The sequence below is a fragment of the Mauremys reevesii genome, linkage group 5 (assembly GCF_016161935.1).
Source record: "Mauremys reevesii isolate NIE-2019 linkage group 5, ASM1616193v1, whole genome shotgun sequence".
NCBI classification, from domain to species: Eukaryota; Metazoa; Chordata; order Testudines; family Geoemydidae; genus Mauremys; species Mauremys reevesii.
The window spans coordinates 11558440-11582816 of record NC_052627.1 but is presented as its reverse complement, the minus strand read 5'-3'; the positions used below and the strand labels follow the sequence as shown (position 1 = coordinate 11582816).

Below are 24377 nucleotides of genomic sequence, written 5' to 3'. Positions count from 1 at the left end.
AGCTGGCCCTGACTCTAATGGAGCTGTTCAGCCACATCTCCTGAATTCCCTCTATGCAGCTGATCAGAGGCAATGGACAAAGGACTGCTGAGCAAATGCATCATGTATTCACTATCCAGGCCTCGGTTAAGGTGGCAGAGGAAATCCCCACTGAGTGCTGCTGAGGCCCAGGATCACGTTGGGTGCAGGCTCAAGTTCTTATCTGCCTCCTTGTGAGGGCAGCCTGGTAGGAGTCCATACAGAACATCATCAACATCCCAGAGTTGCCTTTGTCAATATCTGAGCCAGCTGTTCAGTTTACAAACAAAGGAGAAGTACCCAGGCCAGGTGAGGAAAGCCAGAGCCAGTGAAGTCCAGACAGCACAAACTGGAGAAGCCAGTTCCACCATGCAAAGATCCTTTTAGTCATCGCAAATCCCTTTGGCGGCTCTGCTGCTATCATTTCTCTCCCCTGAAGTCAGTGTCACTCTCTGGCTTGCACCTCCCATTCACAGCGCTGCTGTCTGTGGTCAGCAGGCAGGAATGCTGTCACTCATTTCATGGAACCATTTTATTTGCTTGGTGTTAAAAATAAAATGTGTGTCAGCCATTGGACAAGAGAACTGTAAAAATGATCGGAATATGCCTGTCAAAGCATGTCCCGATTTTATAGGAACAGTCCATCCATTAGGGGCTTTGTTTTATACAGGCATCTGTTACCCCCACCCCCTGTCCCAATTTTTCACACTTGCTCTCTGGTCACCCTAAAGCACTTACTGTAGGCACCAACAAGGGATTGAGTCTCTACTGGAAAACCCCCAAATGGATGACAGGATTAACCCCATTGCAGTTTGTGACAAAGCTCCTATTGATTTCACTGAGGCAGGTTCAGACCCGAGGGTTATACTGGCTACTAGTCAGGAATTCAAGGGCTGCACCCAAGTTGCATACAGTATCTACGTACATAATGTTATCAGCAGCAATAGAACAGTCAGAATATTTGCATTTGGTTGTATCTTCCTGGATAGGTTAAAATGTAGCTTTCTTGAGAAAAGCATCAACAGCATGGTCTGAAGCCCACTGAAGTCAATAGAAAGGACTTCCCTGGACTTCAGGTCAGGCTATAGGTTTGGACATCACATTTCCAGAAAGATACTGGCACACTGGAAAGAGTTCAGAGAAGAGCAACAAAAATGATGGGGGATGTAGTGGGAGGGCAGGATTAATTTATGAAAAAAATATTTTAAAAAACTGGTGCTGAGAAGCAGCATAATCTGATGGACAGTGCATTGGACTGGGAAGCAGAGACCTGCATCCTGTTCCCAGCTCTGCCACTGATCTGCTGGGTGACCATGGGCAAATCACTTCCCCTCTTTATGCTGTTTCTATGGTTCGTCTGTCTGGTCTCTTTAGACTATAAGCTATTTGGGACAGGGACTGCCTTTTAGGAGGTACATGCCCAGCAGTAAAGCACAGGGGGCTTTGACCTTGCTTAAGCGATCTAGGTGCTACTGCAATAGAAGCAATATGTACAGCTAAGCAACAAAGAAAGGCAGAAGGGCATGAAAACAGGCCACAAATCTGAAAGGCGTAGACCCCGGGGAAGGAGAGGAATCCCACACTGTGGGGAATAGAGATCCAACTAGGAGGAATGGGATAAAATTAAGACAGACTGAATTTCAAGAAAAGCTCCCTATCCGTGAATCAGCTGCAGAATAGTCTCCCAAGGAAAAAGGGTGGGGATTTTTTAAACTGGACAGCACGGTGCTCTATAAAATGTCCTGTACAGAGCAATCAAGCATGACCTGGCTGATCTAATAACTCTTTTCTGTCTCTATTGTCTATGATTTTGTGGGATGACTAGGAATTTCTTTTTAGTTTATTTTTAGGTTTACACTCAGCCTGCAGCTGTGCTAAGGAAGTGCAAAAAACCAACCAAACAAAAACAAATAAACCACATAGTCAAATAGCTTTGTCCTCACTGCATTATCTTTATAAGTTAGAGAAGGTATTTCCTCATCTCCAAAATCTTCTATGACATCAATGATAAATAAACCAATAAAACAAACCCTGTCTAAAGGCTGGTCCATACCTTTGGATTTTTCAAAGGTTGTTGAGCTGTCTGAAAGACACAGTGACCAAAGATAAAAATTAGGGCTGTCAATTAATCACAGTTAACTCACGCAATTAACTCAAAAAAATTAATCGCGATGAACCTCACTTATAACAATAGAATACCAACTTAAATGCATTAAATATTTGTGGATGTTTTTCTACATTTTCAATATTTATTTCAATTACAACACAGAATACAAAGTGCACAGTGCACACTTTATATTATTTTTATTACAAATATATGCACTGTAAAAATGATAAAGAAATAATATTTTTCAATTCACCTCAGACAAGTACTGTAGTGCAATCTCTTTATTGTGAAAGTGTAAGACCTGGTCTACACTACGGAGGGGGGGGTTGAACTAAGGTACGCGACTTCAGCTACACGAATAGCGTAGCTGAAGTCGAACTACCTTAGTTCGAATTTCCTACCTGTCCAGACACCGCGGGATCAAACTCCGCGGCTCCCCCGTCAACTCTGCTACCGCCGTTCACGGTGGTGGAGTTCCGGAGTCGACGGGAGTGTGTTCGGAGTTCGAACTATCGCGTCTAGATTAGACTCCGAGAAGTCGAACTCTCCACGTCGACCCGGCGGGTAAGTATGGACCTACCCTAACTTAGAAATGCAGATATTTTTTGGTTACATAACTGAACTCAAAAACAAAACACTGTAAAATTTAGAGCCTACAAGTCCACTCAGTCCTACTTCTTATTCTGCCAATCGCTAGGACAAACAAGTTTGTTTGCATTGACGGGAGATACTGCTGCCTGCTTCTTATTTACAATGTCACCTGACAGGTGTTCACATGGCACTTTTGTAGCTGGCGTTGCAAGGTATTTACATGCCAGATATGCTAAACATTCGTATGCCCCTTCATGCTTCAGCCACCATTCCAGAGGACATGCTTCCATGCTGATGATGCTTGTTAAAAAAATAATGTGTCAATTAAATTTGTGACTGTACTCCTTGGGGGGAGAATTGTATGTCTCCTGCTCTGTTTTATCCGCATTCTGCCATATATTTCACGTTATAGCAGTCTCAGATGATGACCCAGCACATGTTCGTTTTAAGAACACTTTCACAGCAGATTTGACAAAACACAAAGAAGACACCGATGTGAGATTTCTAAAAATAGCTACAGTACTCAACCCAAGATTTAGGAATCTGAAGTGCCGTCCAAAATCTGAGAGGGACAAGGTGTGGCACATGCTTTCAGAAGTCTTAAAAGATCAACACTCTGATGCAGAAACTACAGAACCCAAACCACCAAAAAAGAAAATGAACCTTCTGCTGGTGACATCTGACTCAGATGATGAAAATGAACATGCATCAGTCTGCTCTGCCTTAAATTGTTATCAAGCAGAACCCGTGATCAGCATGGAAGCATGTCCTCTGGAATGGTGGTTGAAGCATGAAGGGACATATGAATCTTTAGCGCATCTTGCACGTAAATATCTTGCGACGCCAGCTACAACAGTGCCATGCAAACGCCTGTTCTCACTTTCAGGTGACACTGTAAACAAGAAGTAGGCAACAAATTGTAACCTGCAAATTGTAACCAACGCCTGCAAATTGTAACCAACCTTGTTTGTCTGAGTGACTGACTGACCAAGAAGCAGGACTGAGTGGACTTGTAGGCTCTAAAATTGTACATTGTTTTAATTTTGAATGCAGTTTTTTTTTACATAATTCTACATTTGTAAGTTCAACTTTCATGATAAAGAGATTGCACTACAATACTTGTCTGAGGTGAATTGAAATTTTTTGGTTTTGTTTTTTACAGTGCAAATATTTGTAATAAAAATAAATAGAAAGTGAGCACTGTACACTTTGTATCCTATGTTGTAATTGAAAATAATATATTTGAAAATGTAGTAAACATCCAAAAATATTTCAAATAAATGGTATTCTTTTGTTATTTAACGGTGTGATTAATCATGACTAATTTTTAATTGCACAATTTAATTTTTTTTAATCACTTGACAGCCCTAATAAAAATGTATAACTGCAGCAGAGGGCTCCAGGATAGAATCATAGAACTTAAGATCAGAAGGGACCATTATGATCATCTAGTCTGACCTCCCGCAAGATGCAGGCCACAAAAGCTGACCCACCCACTCCTGAAATAATTCTCTCCCTTGACTCAGCTGTTGAAGTCCCCAAATCCTGATTTAAAGACTTCAAGTAGCAGATAATCCTCCAGCAAGCGACCCCTGCCCCATGCTGCGGAGGAAGGCGAAAAACCTCCAGGGCCACTGACAATCTACCCTGGAGGAAAATTCCTTCCCAACCCCAAATATGGCGATCAGCTGAACCCCGAGCATGTGGGCAAGACTCTCCAGCCAGACACTCGGGAAAAAGACTTTCAATATCCCAACATTGACCCTCGGTACTAATTACCAGTGGCGGCACGTTATTGACCTATTGACTAAATCACGTTATCCTATCAAACCATTCCCTCCATAAACTTATCAAGCTTAATCTTAAAGCCAGAGAGGTCCTTCGCCCCCACTGTTTCCCTCGGTAGGCTGTTCCAGAATTTCACTCCCCTGATGGTTAGAAACCTTCGTCTAATTTCAAGCCTAAACTTCCCGACTGCCAATTTATATCCATTTGTTCTCGTGTCCACATTAGTACTGAGCTGAAATAATTCCTCTCCCTCCCTGGTATTTATCCCTCTGATATATTTAAAGAGAGCAATCATATCTCCTCTCAACCTTCTTTTGGTTAAGGAAAACAAACCGAGCTCCTCAAGTCTCCTTTCATACGACAGGCTTTCCATTCCTCGGATCATTCTAGTGGCCCTTCTTTGTACCCGTTCCAGTTTGAATTCATCCTTCTTAAACATGGGAGACCAAAACTGAACACAGTACTCCAAATGAGGTCTCACCAACGCCTTGTATAACGGGACTAGCACCTCCTTATCTCTACTAGAAATACCTCGCCTAATGCATCCCAAGACCGCATTAGCTTTTTAACGGCCACATCACATTGCCGACTCATGGTCATCCTGCGATCAACCAGGACTCCGAGGTCCTTCTCCTCTTCCGTTACTTCCAACTGGTGCATCCCCAGCTTATAACTAAAATTCCTGTTAGTCATCCCTAAATGCATAACCTTACACTTCTCACTATTGAATTTCATCCTATTACTAATACTCCAGTTTACAAGGTCATCCAAATCTCTCTGGAGGATATCCCGATCCTTCTCTGAATTGGCAATACCTCCCAACTTCGTGTCATCCGCAAACTTTATCAGCCCTCTCCTACTTTTGGTTCCGAGGTCAGTGATAAATAGATTGAATAAGATCGGACCCAAAACCGAACCTTGAGGAACTCCACTGGTAACCTCCCTCCAACCCGACAGATCACCTTTCAATATGACCCGCTGCAGTCTCCCCTTTAACCAGTTCCTTATCCACCTCTGGATTTTCATTTCGATCCCCATCTTTTCCAATTTAACCAGTAATTCTTCATGCGGTACCGTATCAAACGCCTTACTGAAATCAAGATATATTAGATCCACCGCATTTCCCTTGTCTAAAAAATCTGTTACTTTCTCAAAGAAGGAGATCAGGTTGGTTTGGCACGATCTACCTTTCGTAAAACCATGTTGTAATTTGTCCCAATTGCCATTGACCTCAAGGTCCGTAACTACTCTCTCCTTTAATATTTTTTCCATGACTTTACATACTACAGATGTTAAACTAACAGGCCTGTAGTTACCCGGGTCACTTTTTTTCCCCTTCTTGAAAATAGGAACTATATTAGCTAATCTCCAGTCAAACGGTACAACCCCCGAGTTTAGAGATTCGTTAAAAATTATCGCTAATGGGCTTGCAATTTCACTCGCCAATTCCTTTAATATTCTAGGATGAAGATTATCCGGGCCGCCTGATTTACTACCGTTAAGCTGTTCAAGTTTGGCTTCTACCTTGGATACTGTAATTTCCAACCCCGTACCTTCATTCCCATCAGTCACTCTGCCACTATTCCTAAGCCCTTCATTATCCTTATTAAAGACCGAGGCAAAATATTTGTTTAGATATTGTGCCATGCCTAGCTTATCCTTGATCTCCACTCCGTTTACAGTTTTAAGCGGTCCCACTTCTTCTTTCTTGGTTTTCTTCCTATTTATATGGCTAAAAAACCTTTTACTATTGGTTTTAATTCCCTTCACAAGGTCCATCTCTACCCGGCTTTTGGCCTTTCTCACTGCATCCCTACACCCTCTGACCTCAATAAGGCAGGTTTCTTTGCTGATCCCTCCCATCTTCCACTCCTTGTAGGCTTTCTGTTTATCATGTACAGATGTGATCAAACAAAGTTGATCTGAATTTGGCCAATATACTTTTGAACATGTCTTTTCTTCAAAGGTGGGCAATTAGCTAGTAATTCAATTTTCTATTACTGCAAGCACCCTGCACTAGTAATTTCACTGTAATCATAAACCATGTTATACATCCTGCTTGAAATGGGAAGGGAGGGAAAATAAGCCGTAATAAGTCTGTTGTACAAATTATTTGCATATTTTGTGAACAGTGTGTGATTATTGACCTAGTCAATAGGCATCATAAAAGGGGGAAATTCCCACCCTAAACTGTAGAATTCCAGAGCCAAATGTTCAGCTGGTTCAAACTGGTGTAGCTCCACTGTTAACTTCAATGGAGCCGTGCCAATGGCACCCAATGGCTTGCAGTATATTCCCTCAGAGCCCAGCTGTGCTACTCTACTCATATTGAATAGTACCCGACTACATACACAATCTCTGTGATTTCAGTAGCAAGCTACTACTCACCATGAGCAAGGGTTGCACAAGTTGGCTCTTAACATTAAACACCCAAGTCAACTGAAGCATTGAAATGTACAATTTGTAGAAGACTGTTTTGTAGCATGTTCAAAGAGGCAAACTCCATTTCTCAAAGTAACACTTGTAGAGGATACAGCATAACAGAAGTGGCAGCTAGGATGAGTGATGAGAAATTATACGCCATAAGACAAAGATTACAAGAACACTAAACAAAGATGGTTATATAATAATTGTTTTCCTTACATTAACATTTGAAAGAGGAAATTCCAATGAATTGCTGCGATCATGTCAGTTTTAAATGGTATCAGGGTACCAATCCAAGCCTGTAATTAAATGCTCTCCTAGGAATCAGAAATCATATGAGAGTGTAAGAGAGAAATTAATTATAAGGTCATAAGTCAGTAGAAGTGTTGTGGTGATACTGCTTCTCAAGCAGCTTCAAAAATCCCCATATGAACAAATGGTATAGAAATCATTCAGGCTCTTTCTTTTAATCACGGTGATGCTTGTAGAAGCATGCACTAAAACACTTATTAAAGGGGTTCAACCCTTGTAAAGAGGAAACAATGCTGTGGGATCCGAAAAGCTGCCACCTATTGACAGCAATGCAGAAGTTTGATCTTGTTGGGATAAGTGATTACCCTAATGCTGGGTGATGAGGGGGGAATCACATGGAGACATCATCATTCAGTAGAATGTCCTGTTGGTATGCAAAGCAGCTATCTGTCAGCGCTCTGTCCAGTCAGAAAACTTACTTTATCATACTGCTTTCCCTAACCCTTGCACAACTTTTGAGCAGGGGCTTGGACTAGACGACCTCCTGAGTCCCTTCCAACCCTGATAGTCTATGATTCTAACTTTGATAAGCACTCTGTGGTATCAAAGCACATAGTAACCTACTGCTTTTGCCAAATGTCAGCATTCTTACACTTCCTTGGGGCTTGTCTACACGGGGGAGTTATTCTGGAATAAAGCTGGGAGTTCATTTCAAGTGCGATAGCTATTCTAGAATAACTCCCTGTGTGGATGCTCTTATTCTGGAGTAAGTGTCCAAATAGGGAGTCATTCCTGAATAGTTATGGTAGAATGGCTTATCCCAAAATAGCTATACTGGTCAATTTCTCTATGTAAACAAGCCCTTCAAAAATGGAGAAATCTATCCACAGATTTTTGAATCAATCTGCTATTAAATTTCACTGCATCCAAGCCTGTAATTCACTGCTCAAACTCTTTTACACATTGAGGGAGTTACATCAGATGTTCTGGAATAAGAGAATAGTGTCTCCTCCTTTGTTCTTAAGGTGAAAATCACAAAGCAAAATGGTTCTGCTACTTTAAACAGTCAAAAACTTTGCACCAGTGTGAGAGGAGAATGAAGCCTATGCTGATTTGGATAGTTAAAAAAAATGGTAACAGAATACACAGCCTTTTACTAAGTTACTGGTCAAATCTAGCCCAGTTCAGTAGTGATCATGAATTGCTATCATCTGATGGCTCTTCAGTGGTATACATGAAATGAACTGGAGGTCTCAGTGGTACTTAATGGACTGGTGTTCCCACCACAAAACCCACAACCAGTATTGACACTAATGGTCACCCTTGCTGGCAGGGCTGGGGGGAGGAGGGGGCATGGAGGCTGAACAACCCTCAGACCTTGAGAGATGAACCCTCCAGGTCAAGGTTAGGCACAAGGGTGGGGTACCTGGCATTCCCATTACCTGTGCGGTAATTTAATGGAGCGTTTCAGACTCCTGAGCTGAGATTCCATGGCAGCTGGCTGCTGTACTGCCCTGGTGGGAACATGAGAAATGTAGATAGACCAGAGATTAGATAAAACAGCTGCCAATCCAGCAAGGAGCACTCATTCTTTTCAAAGCCATTCAAGTAGTGCTCTTGGCAAGAGAACAGCCAAACAGCTCCTCCTACACATGGCAGATACAGACAATGATCAGCCATTGGTCCTTCCTGCTAGAATGAGGTCTCATCCCACTAAGTTTGTGGCAGGTAAATTTAGAACAAATAAAAGGAAACCCTCCTGACAGCGTTCAGTCAGCCACTGGAATTTACTGCTGCAGGAAGTGGTAGTCAAGTGCTTGGGCTGGAGTTCTTTAACTGGCTGGCTAATATTAGCACCAATAACAATATTTAAAATAATGCTTGCTAAAAATAAATGCAATCAACCCACATGCTTCAGGGCCTCTAATGACAAGGGTCAGGAAGGAATTCCTTGTCCACCATCCCAGTACAGTGCTGTGCAATGGGTGAGGTGCATGGTGGGAAGTTTGGGCTCCTCTCTCCAGCACCAGGTATAGGTCACTGCTGAAGTGACCTGCTGGAGTAGAATAAACAATGGCAGATCCAATATTTCCACTGTATTTAGTGCTCTACTTTATAATGAACGAGGTGCTGGGGCTCAAGCAATATTTTTGCATTCATAACAGATGCAGCCCCAGAGCTGCCAGGGCTATGAACTGCCAAGCTCAGCTGTGGCACGAATTAAGCACTGACTGGGTTGATTCTTGCAGAGACCAAGGACACCCCGAGTCCGTTCCTACCCGGAGCGATACCGGTGTAAAGTGAGAGCAACTTCATGGAAGCCCCTGGAGTGTCTCCAGAAGGACAGGGGCCTTGGAGCAGAATTGCAGCCACCCACCTGGGGAGGGGGCTGCTCTCATTTCCCACGGTGTAAATCCGGAATAAATCCATTGCCTGGGGAGGGGGGGGTTACTCCAGATCTACACCAGGGTAACTGAGAGCAGAATTTGGCCCGCTGATTTCCAACCCTTGGAAGCTTTTGTTTCCTTCCTGCCCTCCCGCCAGCAGTTCCTCCCTTGGGCAGCGGCAGCAGGGGGCTGGTTCTCGCCACTCCAGCAGCGGCAGCAGCAGGGGGCTGGTTCTCGCCACTCCAGCAGCGGCAGCAGGTGCCTGGTTCGCGGCAGCAGCAGCAGCAGCAGCAGGGGGCTGTCGCGTTGGAGCGGGGCCGGGATCTCTCCGTCCCGCCGCTGGGGATCCGGCCCCGGGCGCTCCGGCTCCGGCGGGCGAGGGAGGGAGGGAAGCCGGGGGCGGAGGGATTCCCCGGCCGGGGCTGGCTCTCTGGCGCAATCCTCCCCGGGTCGCCGGAACCGGGATTTCGTCACCTGGGTCCAAGCCCAGCTACCGCCGCCCAGTCGCCTCCTCCCCGGCAGGGTATAAAGGGCGAGGCGGCGGCGGCCGGGGCTGTACCCAGCCTGTCGCTGCCGCCGGAGCCGGCCGCTGCTGCCCCCACCCCGCCTAGCTCAGCGGCTGCCCCGTGCAGCGCCAGCCCGGGATCCGGAGCGGAGCGGGATGGACGCCGGCGGCTGCCCCCCGAGGCTGCGGAGCGCGCTGCTTTGCCTGGGTAAGCGGGGCGCTCCTCGGAGCGGGGCCCGGGCGCAGGGTGGCACCCGGCGGGCAGGAGGGAAGGGACGTGACAAGCCTCTGCGTGTCCTTCCAGCGGGCACCTGCTCGGCGCTGCCTTTCCGTCGCGTGCCAGGCGGCCGGGGAGTGACTGGGGCGGCCGGGAGCGCAGCCCGCGGAGGAAAGCGCAGGGGGCAGGTTCGGGCTCGCAGCCCTCGCTGCTTTCTGGCAAGTGTAGAGCTCCGAGACTGGCCCCATGGAAAGCAGCGGCGTTGCTTGGGCAGTAAGGTGCCAGGGGAGGGTGTCCGAGCTGGGCCTGGTAGTTGTCCACAAGTTCTCCCTTGTTTTCAACCACCTAATGGTTTTAGAAAATATTAATCCCTTGGGGGGGGGGGGGAACAGTTCTGTTATTTCCTGTATGCAGAGATAGCTCTAGCCCTGTTGGTCCCAGGTTATTAGAGAGAGGAGGTTTAATAGGTGGAGATAGACCTATCTTATAGAGCTGGAAGGTCATCAAGTCAAGTGGAGTCCAGCCCCCTGCCTTCACCAGCAGGGCCAAGTACTAATTTAGCCCCAGATCCCTAAGTGGCCCCCTCAAGGATTGAACTCACAACTCTAGGATTTAGCAGGCCAATGCTCAAACCACTGAGCTATCCCTCCCCTAAAGAAAGCTCTTCTATTGGATCAACTTGGACTCCAAAACTTCTCTCTCCCATCAACAGACCTTGATCCACTAAAAGATGTTTCTCCACCCACCTCATCTCTCTATTTCTTGGGATCTGAGCAGCAAGCTGGGCTTTTAAAATCTGAGGGCCATCCTTGCAGTCTCAAAACTCCCATTGACCTCAATGAGAGCTTTGCATCTTTAAGGACTGTGATATCCCACCCTCTAAATATGGTGTAATCATCATCCCATTCCGAGAAGATCCTGCAGTCTTTAACTCGCAGTGACCTCAATGGGCGGGTTTTCCCAGGACAGACTGAAGGGTAAAGCCCTGCCTTCTGCTGTTTCCCCTGGTGTCTAGATTCTTCACCTTTTCGGTGCGGTGCATTTCAGTAATAAATTCAGTGTATGTCTGAAAGTTTGGCAAAGCCTTGGGAGCCTAAACTGTGCATGTGTAGAGCCGGGATCCATGTTGATGGAGCAATAACAAATGCTTGTACTGCACCTTTGCTGGGCGATGGTAATGGCGACCCAGGATTATTGCTGCAAACTGACCAACTAAGAGCATGACTTGGCTTTGGTGCAAGGAAGATCACAATCAGGCCCGGTGGGAGTTGTGCCCAGGTATCTGAGGGCAGAATTGAGTCCAAAGTGTTTGAAAATGCCATTCATTGCTCTGTAATTCCAAAGTCTACTTTTAATGTCTACAATGGGTTGTTAACTGAGACATTAAATAACAGAATTCCATTGTTACCATACGCCTAGTGCTTTTTAGCCTTCGCAAAGGTGCTTAACCACTTCATTGCAGCACTTAATTACAGTGCAGGTGTTTCATCATCTGCCGAGCCTATTTCAGCATGAGCTCATCAGTTTCGGTTTTCCACATTTACTTCCATGCCACTTTGCATTCCAGCTATTATACAACCATTTTATTTGCCAACACATTACAAATAAAGCCATGGCCTTTGTAATCTGGGCATCAACTGTTTCCAGCACAAGGATGACATTGAAATGTGTTGTGCAAATATCTGTGAACCTATGTCTCTTTTGGCACACGTAAAAGGCTAGATTTGACCACCCTTACTCGCAGAGGGCCAGAGTGTGATATGCCACATTAAACTGAGTTGAATAGTGCGTTACTCTACAAATGGATCCATTGACTTCAGTGGAAGTAAGGTGCTACTCGCTACGAGTCAGAGTATTTCACTCAGGCCTATGAAAGAAAAATGTGCCCCGGAAATACACTCTAGTTTTGGAGGGGATGTGTCTTTCCTGTAGCCATTCTTAAGCCCTAGTCTATTTCATGGCAGAATCTTATAAACTATTTAGAGAAATTACTGTGGGCCACATGGTGATCCTCTTGTTCATGCGGAATAGTTCCTTACCCCCAGATTGGCAGAGGCCCTGGAGGTTTTTCACCTTCCTCTGCAGCGTGGGGCACGGGTCACTTGCTGGAGGATTCTCTGCAGCTTGAGGTCTTCAAACCACAATTTGAAGACTTCTGTAAGAAACCCCTAACCTATGTCTGAGTTATTGAAGTGGGTGGGTGAGGTTCTGTGGCCTGCCTTGTGCAGGAGGTCAGACTAGATGATCATAATGGTCCCTTCTGACCTTAAGGTCTATGAGATTGTCCCAGTCAGTCCTTGATGCTGCTTGTAGAAGTAAGGTGCTGCTTGATGAGCGTATGGGTCTGATAGTCTGGCCCTTTGTGATTTAAGGAGTTTTAGTCCAGAATTTTTAAACCTCTTGAACAATTCCTCAGCTGGTTTAGAGCACTAATGTAAAGGTGAAATTAGCATTGATTGGGCAGCCCTGCCATAAAGGCTTATTTTTACCTACAACACTTGTAGCCAGTCCTGTAAAAAACTAACTAAAGATTTATTAACTAGGAAAGAGAAACGTTATTTGCAAGGTTAAAGCAGGTAAACATGCACACAAATGAGATAGACTTGGGTTCTGAGAGATGATAGGAGCTGCGATAATATGCAAGCTTTCTACGTCCTTTAGGGCTAACCCAAGCTAAACAGCTGGGGACCCCTTGCTTATGCTTAGAAATCTTCACCTCTCAGACTTCAAGCAGCATCAGGATAATAATTCCTTCTTGATGGGGATTTTTTCCCCTTCCCCAGCATTCATGCTGGGATGGGATGAGGGCTTGTGCACTACCCTCTTCAGAGAAGTGGGGAAGCAATCAACAAAGTCCCTTGTCTACTCATGCTCCACAGTCTATAGTGTCTACAGGCCTTTTTTTGTTGGGGAGGAGATAACCACAAGAGGGGTTATTTCACATTTGGTAATGCGTCTGTCCTGACTGTGTGGCTCTTCAGTCTTGGCAAACGTGTTCATAGTTACAGAACAAACTCTTAAACATTACCTTATAACATGAGATACAGCTATAACATGCAGCATCCCACAAGCATTCCATAAAGATTAAGCACATTCTTATAACTCTAATATCTATGTTAACAATACTAACACCGAGATGACCCAGGCAACTATGCGTTTGTCAGCATTCAGTGAGGCCAAGTGGCGTTGGCATGAGCTGGCACTTGATCTGCCAGCATCACAGTGATAATGCCGTCAATTTGATTGCCCATAATCCCCACTTAAAGATGCACCAAATTGCACTGAATTAAAATATTAGCTCATCACCTCTAATCTACATCCAAATGTAATGATATGCAAATGTGCTAATTAACATATAAATTAACACGTTCCACTGATGACAGTGGAAACTTTTCCCAAAGACACTTTCCCAGAGGTGCACAGGGAGGAATTCGGACAGCACATCCTAAGTGTGGACATTATAAAATAGTTACTTTTAATGGGCCCAATCCTGCCCCCTTTTGACATCAAAGTCAGTTTTGCCATTGATTTCAATGGGTGTAAGATCAAGTCGCAAGTGAAATAAAGCGATTAGTTGAATGATGCCTTCTGTGAACAAACTGCTACACAGCATGGCCCAGAACTTAGTAGTAAAACACACTCATTTGTGCCTGCCTAATTTATGCCCCCAAATACTAGCTGTGCCTACACAACTACCTGATTTACACATGTACGTTTGGAACTTGCACAGCTGAGTCAGGGGCACACAGTGATTTCTGTGTGCGTAGCTTTCTCTGTCTTGTACTGTACTGAAACGTGGGGATGTGACCTGGCTAACCATGGTCAGGAATGTTCCTCCATGTTCAATTAGTATATTACTAATGACTAGTAAAACCGGAAGGTGACAAAATGACATCTGAGAAACGATTTCAAAAATAAAAAGATTGGCCTATATTGCCTTAAAATGGGTTTAAATTTGCTGGAAGGATGTGACATAAATAACTGAGAATCAGGTCCATTGTAACTGGAACATATTAGAATTACGTTTACCTAAGACCATACTGACCACTCTCGGTAGCTGTTGCATATTGCATGGGTATTACGGAAAATCCCTGGTGTTCCACCCTGGGGCTGATTCTCTTCACCCCACACTTGGTCAACAGCAGTAAGATTCCCGTAAGGCAGGCTGCAAGTATGACAATGCTAACCTTTCGTAAAGCAGGAAAAAGCATTCCATTTACATTCCAGCCAGGCAGCAATAAGTGTAAAAGTAACATTCCAGTGAACCAGTAATAAATACCCACCATCCCACTACCCTCTGCAGTACAAGATAACAGTATTTGCTTACTGATCAAGGTATTAATACAAACAGGACCCCACCTTTCCCAGATTCCTCATTCGACGCTCACCATAGCAGCAATAGACACGCATGTTGTGCAGTTAACAGCTGCCAGCAGGTAATCATTATAGGAAAGGCTCTCCTTTTCGATCTACAATGCAGATCCCTTATCCACACCCTGGATCTCCTTTGCACTCCCATTGACGTCATTGGGAATTGCGTGCATGGAAAAAGGCCAGAATGTGCAACAAAGATCCCCGGTGCAGATTGGGGAGGAGAATTTTGTCCGAATGCCAGAAGATACAAAGGTGTATCTGAAAATGTACTTGCCATGTTGTGCTTTTGTAATGAACTTATTTCCCCCGCCTATCTGCAGTCACCTAACGAAGGAGCTCATCAGCTATTCTGCATAGGCAGAATGTGACAAGTTTTAGTTTGGGATCTGACATTGGTGGCTTATTTTGTCTTTCTGTTGCTTAAATATGCATGTGTTCACTGTCTCAGGATGCACAGTACTGGGCCACATTGAAGGGAAGTGTTTCTAGGAGACACTTGGTACATCATTCAGGACTAAAGGAAGTTGCAGCTTTTGCACAGATAGGGATTTCCCACTCTTTAGTTAGGGTTTTTAGTTAGGTCAGGTTTTGATCTCATTTACACTGGTGTAAATCTATCAGAAAGCTCAATTTTAGCAGAGTCATTCTGGATTTACAGTAGTGTGAATGAGATCAGAATCATACCTATTGTTTTTCCTTTTCAGCAAACAGAGCCTAATGTCTACAAAGGATCTAGAGCCTTTTGGGTTAAATTCTGCTTTCCGGTACATATGCACAACCCCCGTTGGCTTCAGTGGGATTGTCTGTGTGAACCTATCAGGCAGAATTTGGCTTGTGCTATTCTCTAGAGACTCTGTGGAACAGGTGAAGCTGATCTCTTACATTCATAGAATTTTTGTGGGTGTAAGTGAGATGAGAGTTGTGGGACTGTGTATTGGAGTGATGCCTTCTTCAAAATGTATACATTCAACATTACCCTGTGGTGCAGTAGTGTGAGTGGGGTACTTATGAACACCTCACTCGCTACCTTGGATTTCAATGGCAGCAGAGTTAGGCCAATGTTGAGCACTCTTGAAAATCTCAGCATCAATACCCAACTCCCAGGGGCAAGCATTGTGAGTCAAGGATCTCGTACAAGTAAACCTCCCATTCAGGGAGATATTTACTTGGGGAAGGAGCTCAGGATTTAGTCGGTGTTTTGGCTCAGGTCTTCAGCTGGTGTAAATAAACATAGCTATACTGTAATAAACGCAGCAACATTGATTGATGCCAGCTGATGATGTGGCTCTTTGTTCCTAAATGGGAATTCATTCGGAAGGTCAGGTTTTGAGGGGTTTTTTTTTCCCCAAAAAGTGCTGTGGCTAATTCTGCTCCACTCAGTCAAATGGTCCCATTGAAGTCAATGACCAACACACAGTGCCTTTGAAAAACCCACCCGTAAGGGAAACCCACCTGGAGCCCTTCCCTGCTCCCATGTCACTCAACGGGCATTTTGGCTGAATAATGCTGGCAGGATTTACTTTTAATTGATTTGGAATATTTGTAATGTTTAAAAAAACCAAAAAACAAACAACTCTTTGTTTTCCTGTGACATAACACTGTTCTAATGGCTTTTTCCTCCCTCTGGGAAAATAGGTATCTATGCCCACTTTTCCCATGACACTAGTTATACTAGCTGAAGATGTAAGTGGAGGAATAGTCTAATTTTTTTCATTAAAATATTGTGTTTCAGAATAGAAAGTGACAAATATATATTCTAAGAGGGACAGAATTGATACGACTCCACGGTTAATGTTAAATACATAGCACTTAGAAGAGCCCTGTTAACTGACATGAAGTAGAAGAGGGAAGCGAATTAGCAATAGTATAAAATGGAGTGGCAGCAGGAAGTCCATAATCGTTCTGGAACTGACGTGGCTGAAACATAACAAAACTTTCTAATAACTGGAAGTTTAATAAAAAGGAGGATCGAGAAGTTACAAGGGCACGCTCCCTTCATTAGGCACGCATGACCTGACAAGTCGAAAGATGCTAGCAGCCCAAAGGCAAAGACAGAAATTACAGACTGCAATGGAATGGGGCTGACAGTTAAACAGTTCATGAGCGGGTTAGCTTGTGACCACAGCAAAAGTGTTAGCAAAGCGGATTTCATGACCAGTTGGGGCAAAGATTGATTATTCATCACGGGACTTCCGAATATTTGGAAGGATTAGTATAGTGTGCGGGGATGCACATCCCATAGAATACCTGAAATCTTTGCGTGGGCAGCACCTTATAACTCGAAGGATGCCAGAGTGCTTTACAAACTGTCTCTAGGATTTCCCCTCACTGCTATAACGTGGCCACCTCTGCTATGTAAATGCAACAGCCGTTCCGTGTCAGCAGTACTGCACTATGTGGATTTCTGGAGGTGAACTGAAGGGAAACGTACCCAGTTTAAACTACAGTGCCAGAGACGAGTGACACTTTATGGTTCACAAACCAATACACATGCAAATACAGCTGGAATTTTCCAAGGCACTGAAGGGAGTTAGGCGCCTAACACCCATTCATGTTCAGTGGTGGCTGAGTGCCTGACTTCCTTAGGCAACACTGATAATCCCCACCTACATGTGATTGCATGCACAAATGGGATATTTATGTGCATAGATGGCCAGGTAAGTATCTAACTAGCCACTTGAATGAGCAAATACCCTATTTGTGGGCTCAAGCATGATAACCATGTGTGGTATACAAAATTAAACTCTTAGTGACCAGCTTTCACCCAGGCATCATCTGAGCAGATGGTGTCCCCTAAGCCCCAGAGTAGGGTGTTGGTTCAATTCTGAGTCAGCAGAAAGAGTGCCATCTGCTGAATCACCAACATCCTGCAGCATCTGGGGTTTCCTTTTTAAAACTTCAGTTATTGACCAACCTTGATCTTGCTTGGTTTACGAGCTCTAACGAGATTAGTCTCCCCATTAACTTAAATTGATCAAGCCCCGGGAACGGGAGCCTAGCATTTAAAAACAAATGTATTTAGGAGATCAGCCGAAGCTTGAAACGGTAAATGGCAGTGAAGACGAGAACTTTCTCATATTTTGGGTGCAAATTTTGTGTGACGTGTTCCTGTTGCCTCAATGGAGTATGTACATCCCAGTGTGGCATTTGGTACTTAGTTCGATCAGTGTGAGATCCATAGCCCCAGTTCGGCAAAATGTCTAAGCATGTGCTTAAGTCCCATTGAAGTCCATGGGATTTCAGCATGTGCTTAAAGGTAAACATGTGCTTAAGTGTTTTTCCATAGTGCGGTCCCATGTCCATGAGGTTCATACCACTAAGACTGCAGTCAGAGCATGGGTCAAATCCAGCTGCCCTTCTCATTCACAGACCGCAATTCAATAAAGCATTTAAGCACATACTTAAATTCATCCCTAGCAGTTAAACATGGGCTTAAATTAATCCCCATTTCTATCACTATGTACTTTGCTGAATTGGGGCCATACACCTTTAACATGGTGGTTTTATTATTGATTATTGCATTTTAGTATTTGTGTTTGGATTGGTTGATCCTAAGGACCATACCTGGACCTATTCTCTGGCTATATTAGTGGGCTTACGTTGAGATTGCGATTAAACTCTAGAAACTCTCTCAAGTACTCCAAATCCTAGAAGAGATTCCTCCAATGCCGCTTTTCTTTCTTTGCGCCATTAATAGGAATGTTTGTTATTTGTCTGTCCCATAGGCTTTTATCTATTGCAAGCTGTCTTTGGCACAACAGTGATCCCGTTATGTGAACCAAATGAAATGGAAAACTGTACAACAGCGCTGAGTAAGTACAACATTTTAATGCTGCCTCTTTAAAAACGTGGCCCGTTCAGCAAAAGTCTTCACCTTCTGGCAATTCCCATTTTTTCTCAGGGGGAGCAGAGCGCTTTTGAAAAAATGGCCCATAAATTAGAAGGCACATTTTAAAAACAAAGTGAGTTAATATTTTAGGGCCTGCAAGGGGTTGGGGCTCAGAAGAGTTCCGAAAGGTACTAAGCATCTGGCAGAATCCAACCCTGAGTCTCTACTGCCTTTTATGAAACCGAACGTGTTAAATAATTAGGCCTCAGAAAACAATTCATTGTGGTACAGTATCCACTGATATAGCTACTCTTGTGTCTTGTGTCCAGAATTCCCAATAGAAAAAACAATCAGGGTGGGACTTTCAAAGCCCATCTCAAGGGTTTGGCTGCCTAATCCCTGTTTATTTTAATGGGAATTGGCTTTGAAAATTTCAGCCCTAGCCTAGGTTTCATAAGAATAAATGTAAATGATACAGAGAAACCCTGAACAGTGTTAAGAAATGCAGGCACAATGATTGGAAAAAAGACTAATGAAACATTAACCAAATCTACTTCCAGTTCAGACGGAGAATAGCCCGCGGGTGGCTCAAGTCGCAATAACCGAATGCAAGGCTGAAATGCAAGACTACTGCTTCCACGGGGACTGCATATACATTGTGGATTTAAATCAACATCACTGTAGGTAAGAGGAAATTTGTAGAATGCCATTTTGCATTTCTTCCTGAGTTCGAGTGGATACATGAATTACACGCAATTGCATAAACTGGCTTTGATCTCTCCTTTCACTTGCTTTCAGACTCTGTCACATGAAAATCAAAAGCAATTTAGGGCCCTGATGCAGCAGGTTTTTAAGCACATGCCCAACTTTAAGCACATAAGTAATCCCCTTGGCTTCAATGGGACTTGAATTCATGAACTGACTGCAGTCGATTGGACTATGCATGTGCATAAACTTAGGCACATGCTTAAATATCTTGCTGAATCGGGACCTGAGAGGGAAAAACCAAAATAATGGCAAGTGCACATAGGATGGCCCATTATTATAGATCTTAAACTAGTCATTGGTCAATCATTGGGGCAATGTGTAGGTCACTTATGCTGGTGTAAATGAGGAGTAACTCTCTGGATTTACGCCAGTGCAAGAGAGAGGAAAATCTGCCCTACAACTTCTACATAGAGCATCTGACTTCCCAAGCCTGGTTTGGGCAAAACAGCCCACTGTTTCTTTGAGCTTTGCCTCCGCATGGCTCTGCAGGATAAGATCCTGGATATCTTATGAAGGCGTTACCCTCTTCCCAGAGATGCTAGAGCAGTGGGGTTTATTGAGAAATCAATTCAATCCTAGAAATTAGAAATGGAAAAGGGCTGTTAGATCATCTGGTCTTGCATGTGCCACTGCATGATTGTTCTCTGCAGGAAATTTTCCGGAGCTTCCCCATCCATAATCATCCATACTGACATTGGGTTTCAAACCAGCAGAGTATCTTTTTCTGTAACAATGACTTCCTTTGTTTTTTCAGGTGTGATGTAGGCTTCTCCGGGGTCCGATGTGTGCATTCGGAACTGCTCACGCAGCACCTGAGCAAAGAATATTTGGCACTGATCATTATTTTAGTCCTATTTTTCCTCATTGCAATCTTGGTTGCAACATACTACTTCTACAAATGGTAAGGCGCTCTCATATTTTACAGTATGCTCTTAAAATATGACTCAGCTTCTCCAGCTAGGGTGAGAAGCTTTGGTTTTAACGAAGATGTCAGATGAGGAGTTCACAAAGAAGTCACATTGAGATTTATGTATATATTTTTCTGGTTGATTACATTAAGTTTTTCGGATACCATGCATGCTTACTACGCTGCACTTATTTACTTAACTACTTTTGAAAAGGGCGGATTAATTATGTCTGCTTTGGCTACACGATCGTAAATGAAACTTTGTGTTTTTTGCTAAAATGTATGATACATTGTTGGCATCATGACTAGCACTCGTTCAAACAATGCACTAATATTCCTCGGGCACAGCTCTATCCACTGAATAGAGAGAGAAACTAGAATGAAAAGCATCTGGGGTCATGCCCACAATCCAGACAGCAGGAAGTGTGGGCTCACCCTTCTTTGTGAGGACTCTAGGGGCAGTTCTATGGAATCACCACTAGATGGGTCACAGACTTGGCTCATTCTCCGGGTCTGACTCCTGGTGATGAAACATCCAGACCAGTCAGGTTTCCACTTTAGATCATTAATCTATGTAACTAAGCAAAAAATAAAATAAAAGGGGGTTAACATCAAATAACCACCTTCATCTAATTACTAGGTTGGTCCAACCATACCCATTAAACCAATTGTTCTTTAATAAGCTATCTAATAAGCTGGGAGCATGGGATGTTTGTTTAGCAGTCAAGGTTCTCCATCTCCAGGCCAATTGGTATTTTTATATATACTGCAGAATGGCTGAGAGAGGGAGGTTCACATCACTCCCGGGTTGAAGACCACAGCTCTGATGCCGGTTCAGGCAGCCTCCCCAAACTATGGGTGGTTAAGTGACAGCAAGTCTTTTCCTCTTTCCCTAGGGTTATATGAAATGTTCCAATATAACTCAAGATGACCTAATTTGTTGTGCTTTAAAATTCAAAAGAATAGCATAGGGGAAGATAACATGATTTCTCAGCATTAAATACACAACTTCGAATGTGTAATATGTGATCTTTCAAATAGCAGGATTGTTTAACCTTGGGCTCCTGTCGGTGTCTTACCTAGCCTCTGGGTGCTATTTGCAGTTAAATTCTGTGGGTTCTTTGTGTGCACGTGTGCACACCCCCTCATTACTAGCAACATGCTGGAGTTCCAAAAAATTCCAAGGGCAAGAATACTAAGTTGGAGGCATCCCTTTACTAACCAAACTTAGAAAAAGAAAACAACCCCCCTAAAGGTCAATACTTCTGCAGGAGGCTTGTTGTATCTGCTGTGGGTTAAAATTCAGGTCTATTGTTAGCTGGTGATTTTCTTGGTTCAGTTGTTGAACATAAGCTCTAGCCAGCCAGCAGAAGTCCAGCTCTTCATGGGATTTAAGGAAGTGCTTATGTACTTTGTTGAACAGGGAAGTTTTTTGCTCAGCAACCTTGTAGGATGGAAGAGTCTATGGAGAAGTGGAATAAGTGCAAGATCTGCTAAGTAGTCTTTTCTTTCAGGCACAGTTATGTGTTTCATTGTTTTTTCTCTGGAGGCAATGGTTTAACAACCTCTCTGATCTTCATATTTCCAGGTACCAAAACAAGAAGGAGAGGCAAGCCAACAACCAAAAATACAAGGAGGTTGATGTCCATGAGAAGAACCCAGCGCTGCTTCCCTAGTGAAGGGGGAGAGAAACACACACAGACCAAGGATTTGTCAGCTCGCAGCTATTTAATATTAAACCTTATTTTATTAATATTTATACATTCTAAACAAAACAATTTAAATTTGTATTGCTCAGAATCAATATACAGGTCAAAAATGGATTTTTTTAGTATAAATATTTGAATGTCTTTTTTTTTATTTTTATTTTTTTTAATTTTATTGTTGAATATTTAATACTATGCAATGTGGAGAAAAAATATACTCTACCTCTAAGTAGGATTATATACAGATATATATTTTTGTAAGAAATGTAAGCTTTTTGCCAGTAATAGCTGGTCTACCAAAATACTTTGTTAAAAAAAATAAAATACAATTTTGTATTTGTTCATGTGAACATAATGAATGTACTTCTGCTTCTTAAAATTAAATCTTCTAAATGGGGTTCAATGAATGCGGTGTATCTCCTGTTGTATACTGATGTGTAGCAACGGCAGGCAGTTTACCTGATCCATGCACTAGCCTTCAGGGACGTTTCAGATAATCAGACATGAACACATGGAAAGTACCTCTGGCCCTGGGAAAAGCTGTGCCTCTAATCAGACAGATGTTGATTGCTAGTTTGTAGGTGGGGGTGTATTGTCATTTATTTGTATCCTGTTGCATACCTATGCAGGGGGGTTGTCACAAAAACTAACCTGAGGTCTAATATTCAGCTTTCAGCGAAGGCCTTGCAATTGGCACAATTTTTGACACCCATGTGGGAAAGTAAAGAGGTGTAAGACGTTCTTTTACTTTTCTAGGCAGGCTACTTGCTGCCCCTTAATTAGGGGAGATTGTAAATTAACCAGCCAGTACCACAATCATTTATTTACACAGTGAGGACTGTCATCTTATTCGGAACATTCAAGTCACACATTCCCTGACTCAGGAATGATCTCTTACAACAACTCCATTTGCATTTTGGGACCAATAGGCAACTGTTCTGCTAGCCTCATACCTGCTGCCGGATAGGCCTTGTCCACACAGGAAAGGGTTAGCAGGCATAGCCAAAACTTCCAGCTGAGCACTGGAAAGTCTGAGCCACACGGGTTAAAGGTGTGGAGAGGTGGCTGTAGCAAGGCCATTTGTCCCTGTATGTGTCCAGTCCCCGCCCTCTATCACCGGCTCTTCTCTTCCTGTGATCAGACATACCTCCCCACTCCCCCCTGCCCCCACCAGTACAGATAAGGCACAGCTGGTGGCTGAATGGCCATTGGTGAAGCATGGTGTGTTGCTACTGGGTCTACGATACATGAGGGTAGCTCCCTTTGATGGACACCCAGCCAACCAGTTAGCTGTAAAATCCCTCTTGGTCTGTTCTCTGCTTGCTTTACCTGTAAAGGATTAACAAGCCCACAAGTAAAAGAGAAGGAGTGGGCACCTGACCAAAAGAGCCAATGGGAAGATAGAACTTTTTAAAACAGGGAAATAAACTTTCCCTTTGGTCCCTGGGCTGCGGGGATGGCGCAGGAATGCTGTGTAAGGCTTGAACCAGGTATGAACATTCACCTTCCATCCCTAAAGGAAATTTTTTGGATAGGGAATGTTTAGTTGGACACAAACAGGTTTGCTTTAAGGGGGGAGGGATAGCTCAGTGGTTTGAGCATTGGCCTGCTAAACCCAGGGTTGTGAGTTCAATCCTTGAGGAGGCCACTTAGGGATTGGGGGCAAAAAATTGGTCCTGCTAGTGAAAGCAGAGGGCTGAACTCAATGACCTTTAAAAGTCCCTTCCAGTTCTAGGAGATTGGTATATCTCTAATTATTACCTTTTTTATTTTGGCTTGTGGATCTCCTCTGTGCTAACCCCTGATGCATTTGTTTGCTTGTAACCTTTAAGCTGAACTACCAAGAAAGCTATTTTGGGTGCTTGATTTTTGGAATTGCTCTTTTAAAATCTAGCAAAGAATTCCCAATGTAATTTTTTCCTTTTTGTTTTTAATAAAATTTACCTCTTTTAAGAACAGGATTGGATTTTTGGTGTCCTAAAAGGTTTGTGCATGTTTGATTAGCTGGTAGCCACAGCTAATTTCCTCTGTTTTCTTTCTCTGCTCTTCCCTGAAGGGGGGTTGGGGAGAGCTGAAGGGGCTTGAGGGTACCCCATAGGGAGGAATTCCCAAGTGATCCTTCCTGGGGCTAAAGAGGTTTTTTGCATTTGGGTGGTGACAGCATTTACCAAGCCAAGTCAGAGAAAAGCTGTAACCTTGGGAGTTTAATACAAGCCTGGAGTGGCCAGTATTAATTTTTAAAATCCTTGCAGGCCCCCACCTTCTGCACTCGGAGTGACAGAGTGGGGATTCAGTCTTGACAGGGTCCCACTGACCACTCAAAATGGCTGTTCATGTTGCTCTCCTCTGTTCCCCTCTGCTGTGTGATGCAGCAAATGGCCCAAAAGTCATCTTCAAGCTCAGCTGTAGCTTCCTAAACCCAATGACATCTTTGTGGGAGCAAAATCTTACGGGGAACAAACTCAGTCCCATTGTATGTTGGCGTTGCTGCCCATGTGTTCCTC

General features: G+C 43.7%; 1 protein-coding gene across 1 annotated transcript; it reads left to right on the top strand.

The window, feature by feature from the left end:
- The first annotated feature begins 10138 nt into the window (after positions 1–10138).
- On the top strand, positions 10139–23508 carry EREG (epiregulin). Its single transcript, XM_039542391.1, has 5 exons — positions 10139–10280; positions 18389–18475; positions 19053–19176; positions 20015–20161; positions 21756–23508. The coding sequence occupies exons 1-5, from the start codon at positions 10229–10231 to the stop codon at positions 21841–21843; spliced, it is 498 nt and encodes a 165-aa protein (XP_039398325.1). The 5' UTR covers positions 10139–10228; the 3' UTR covers positions 21844–23508.
- The last annotated feature ends 869 nt before the right edge of the window (positions 23509–24377 follow it).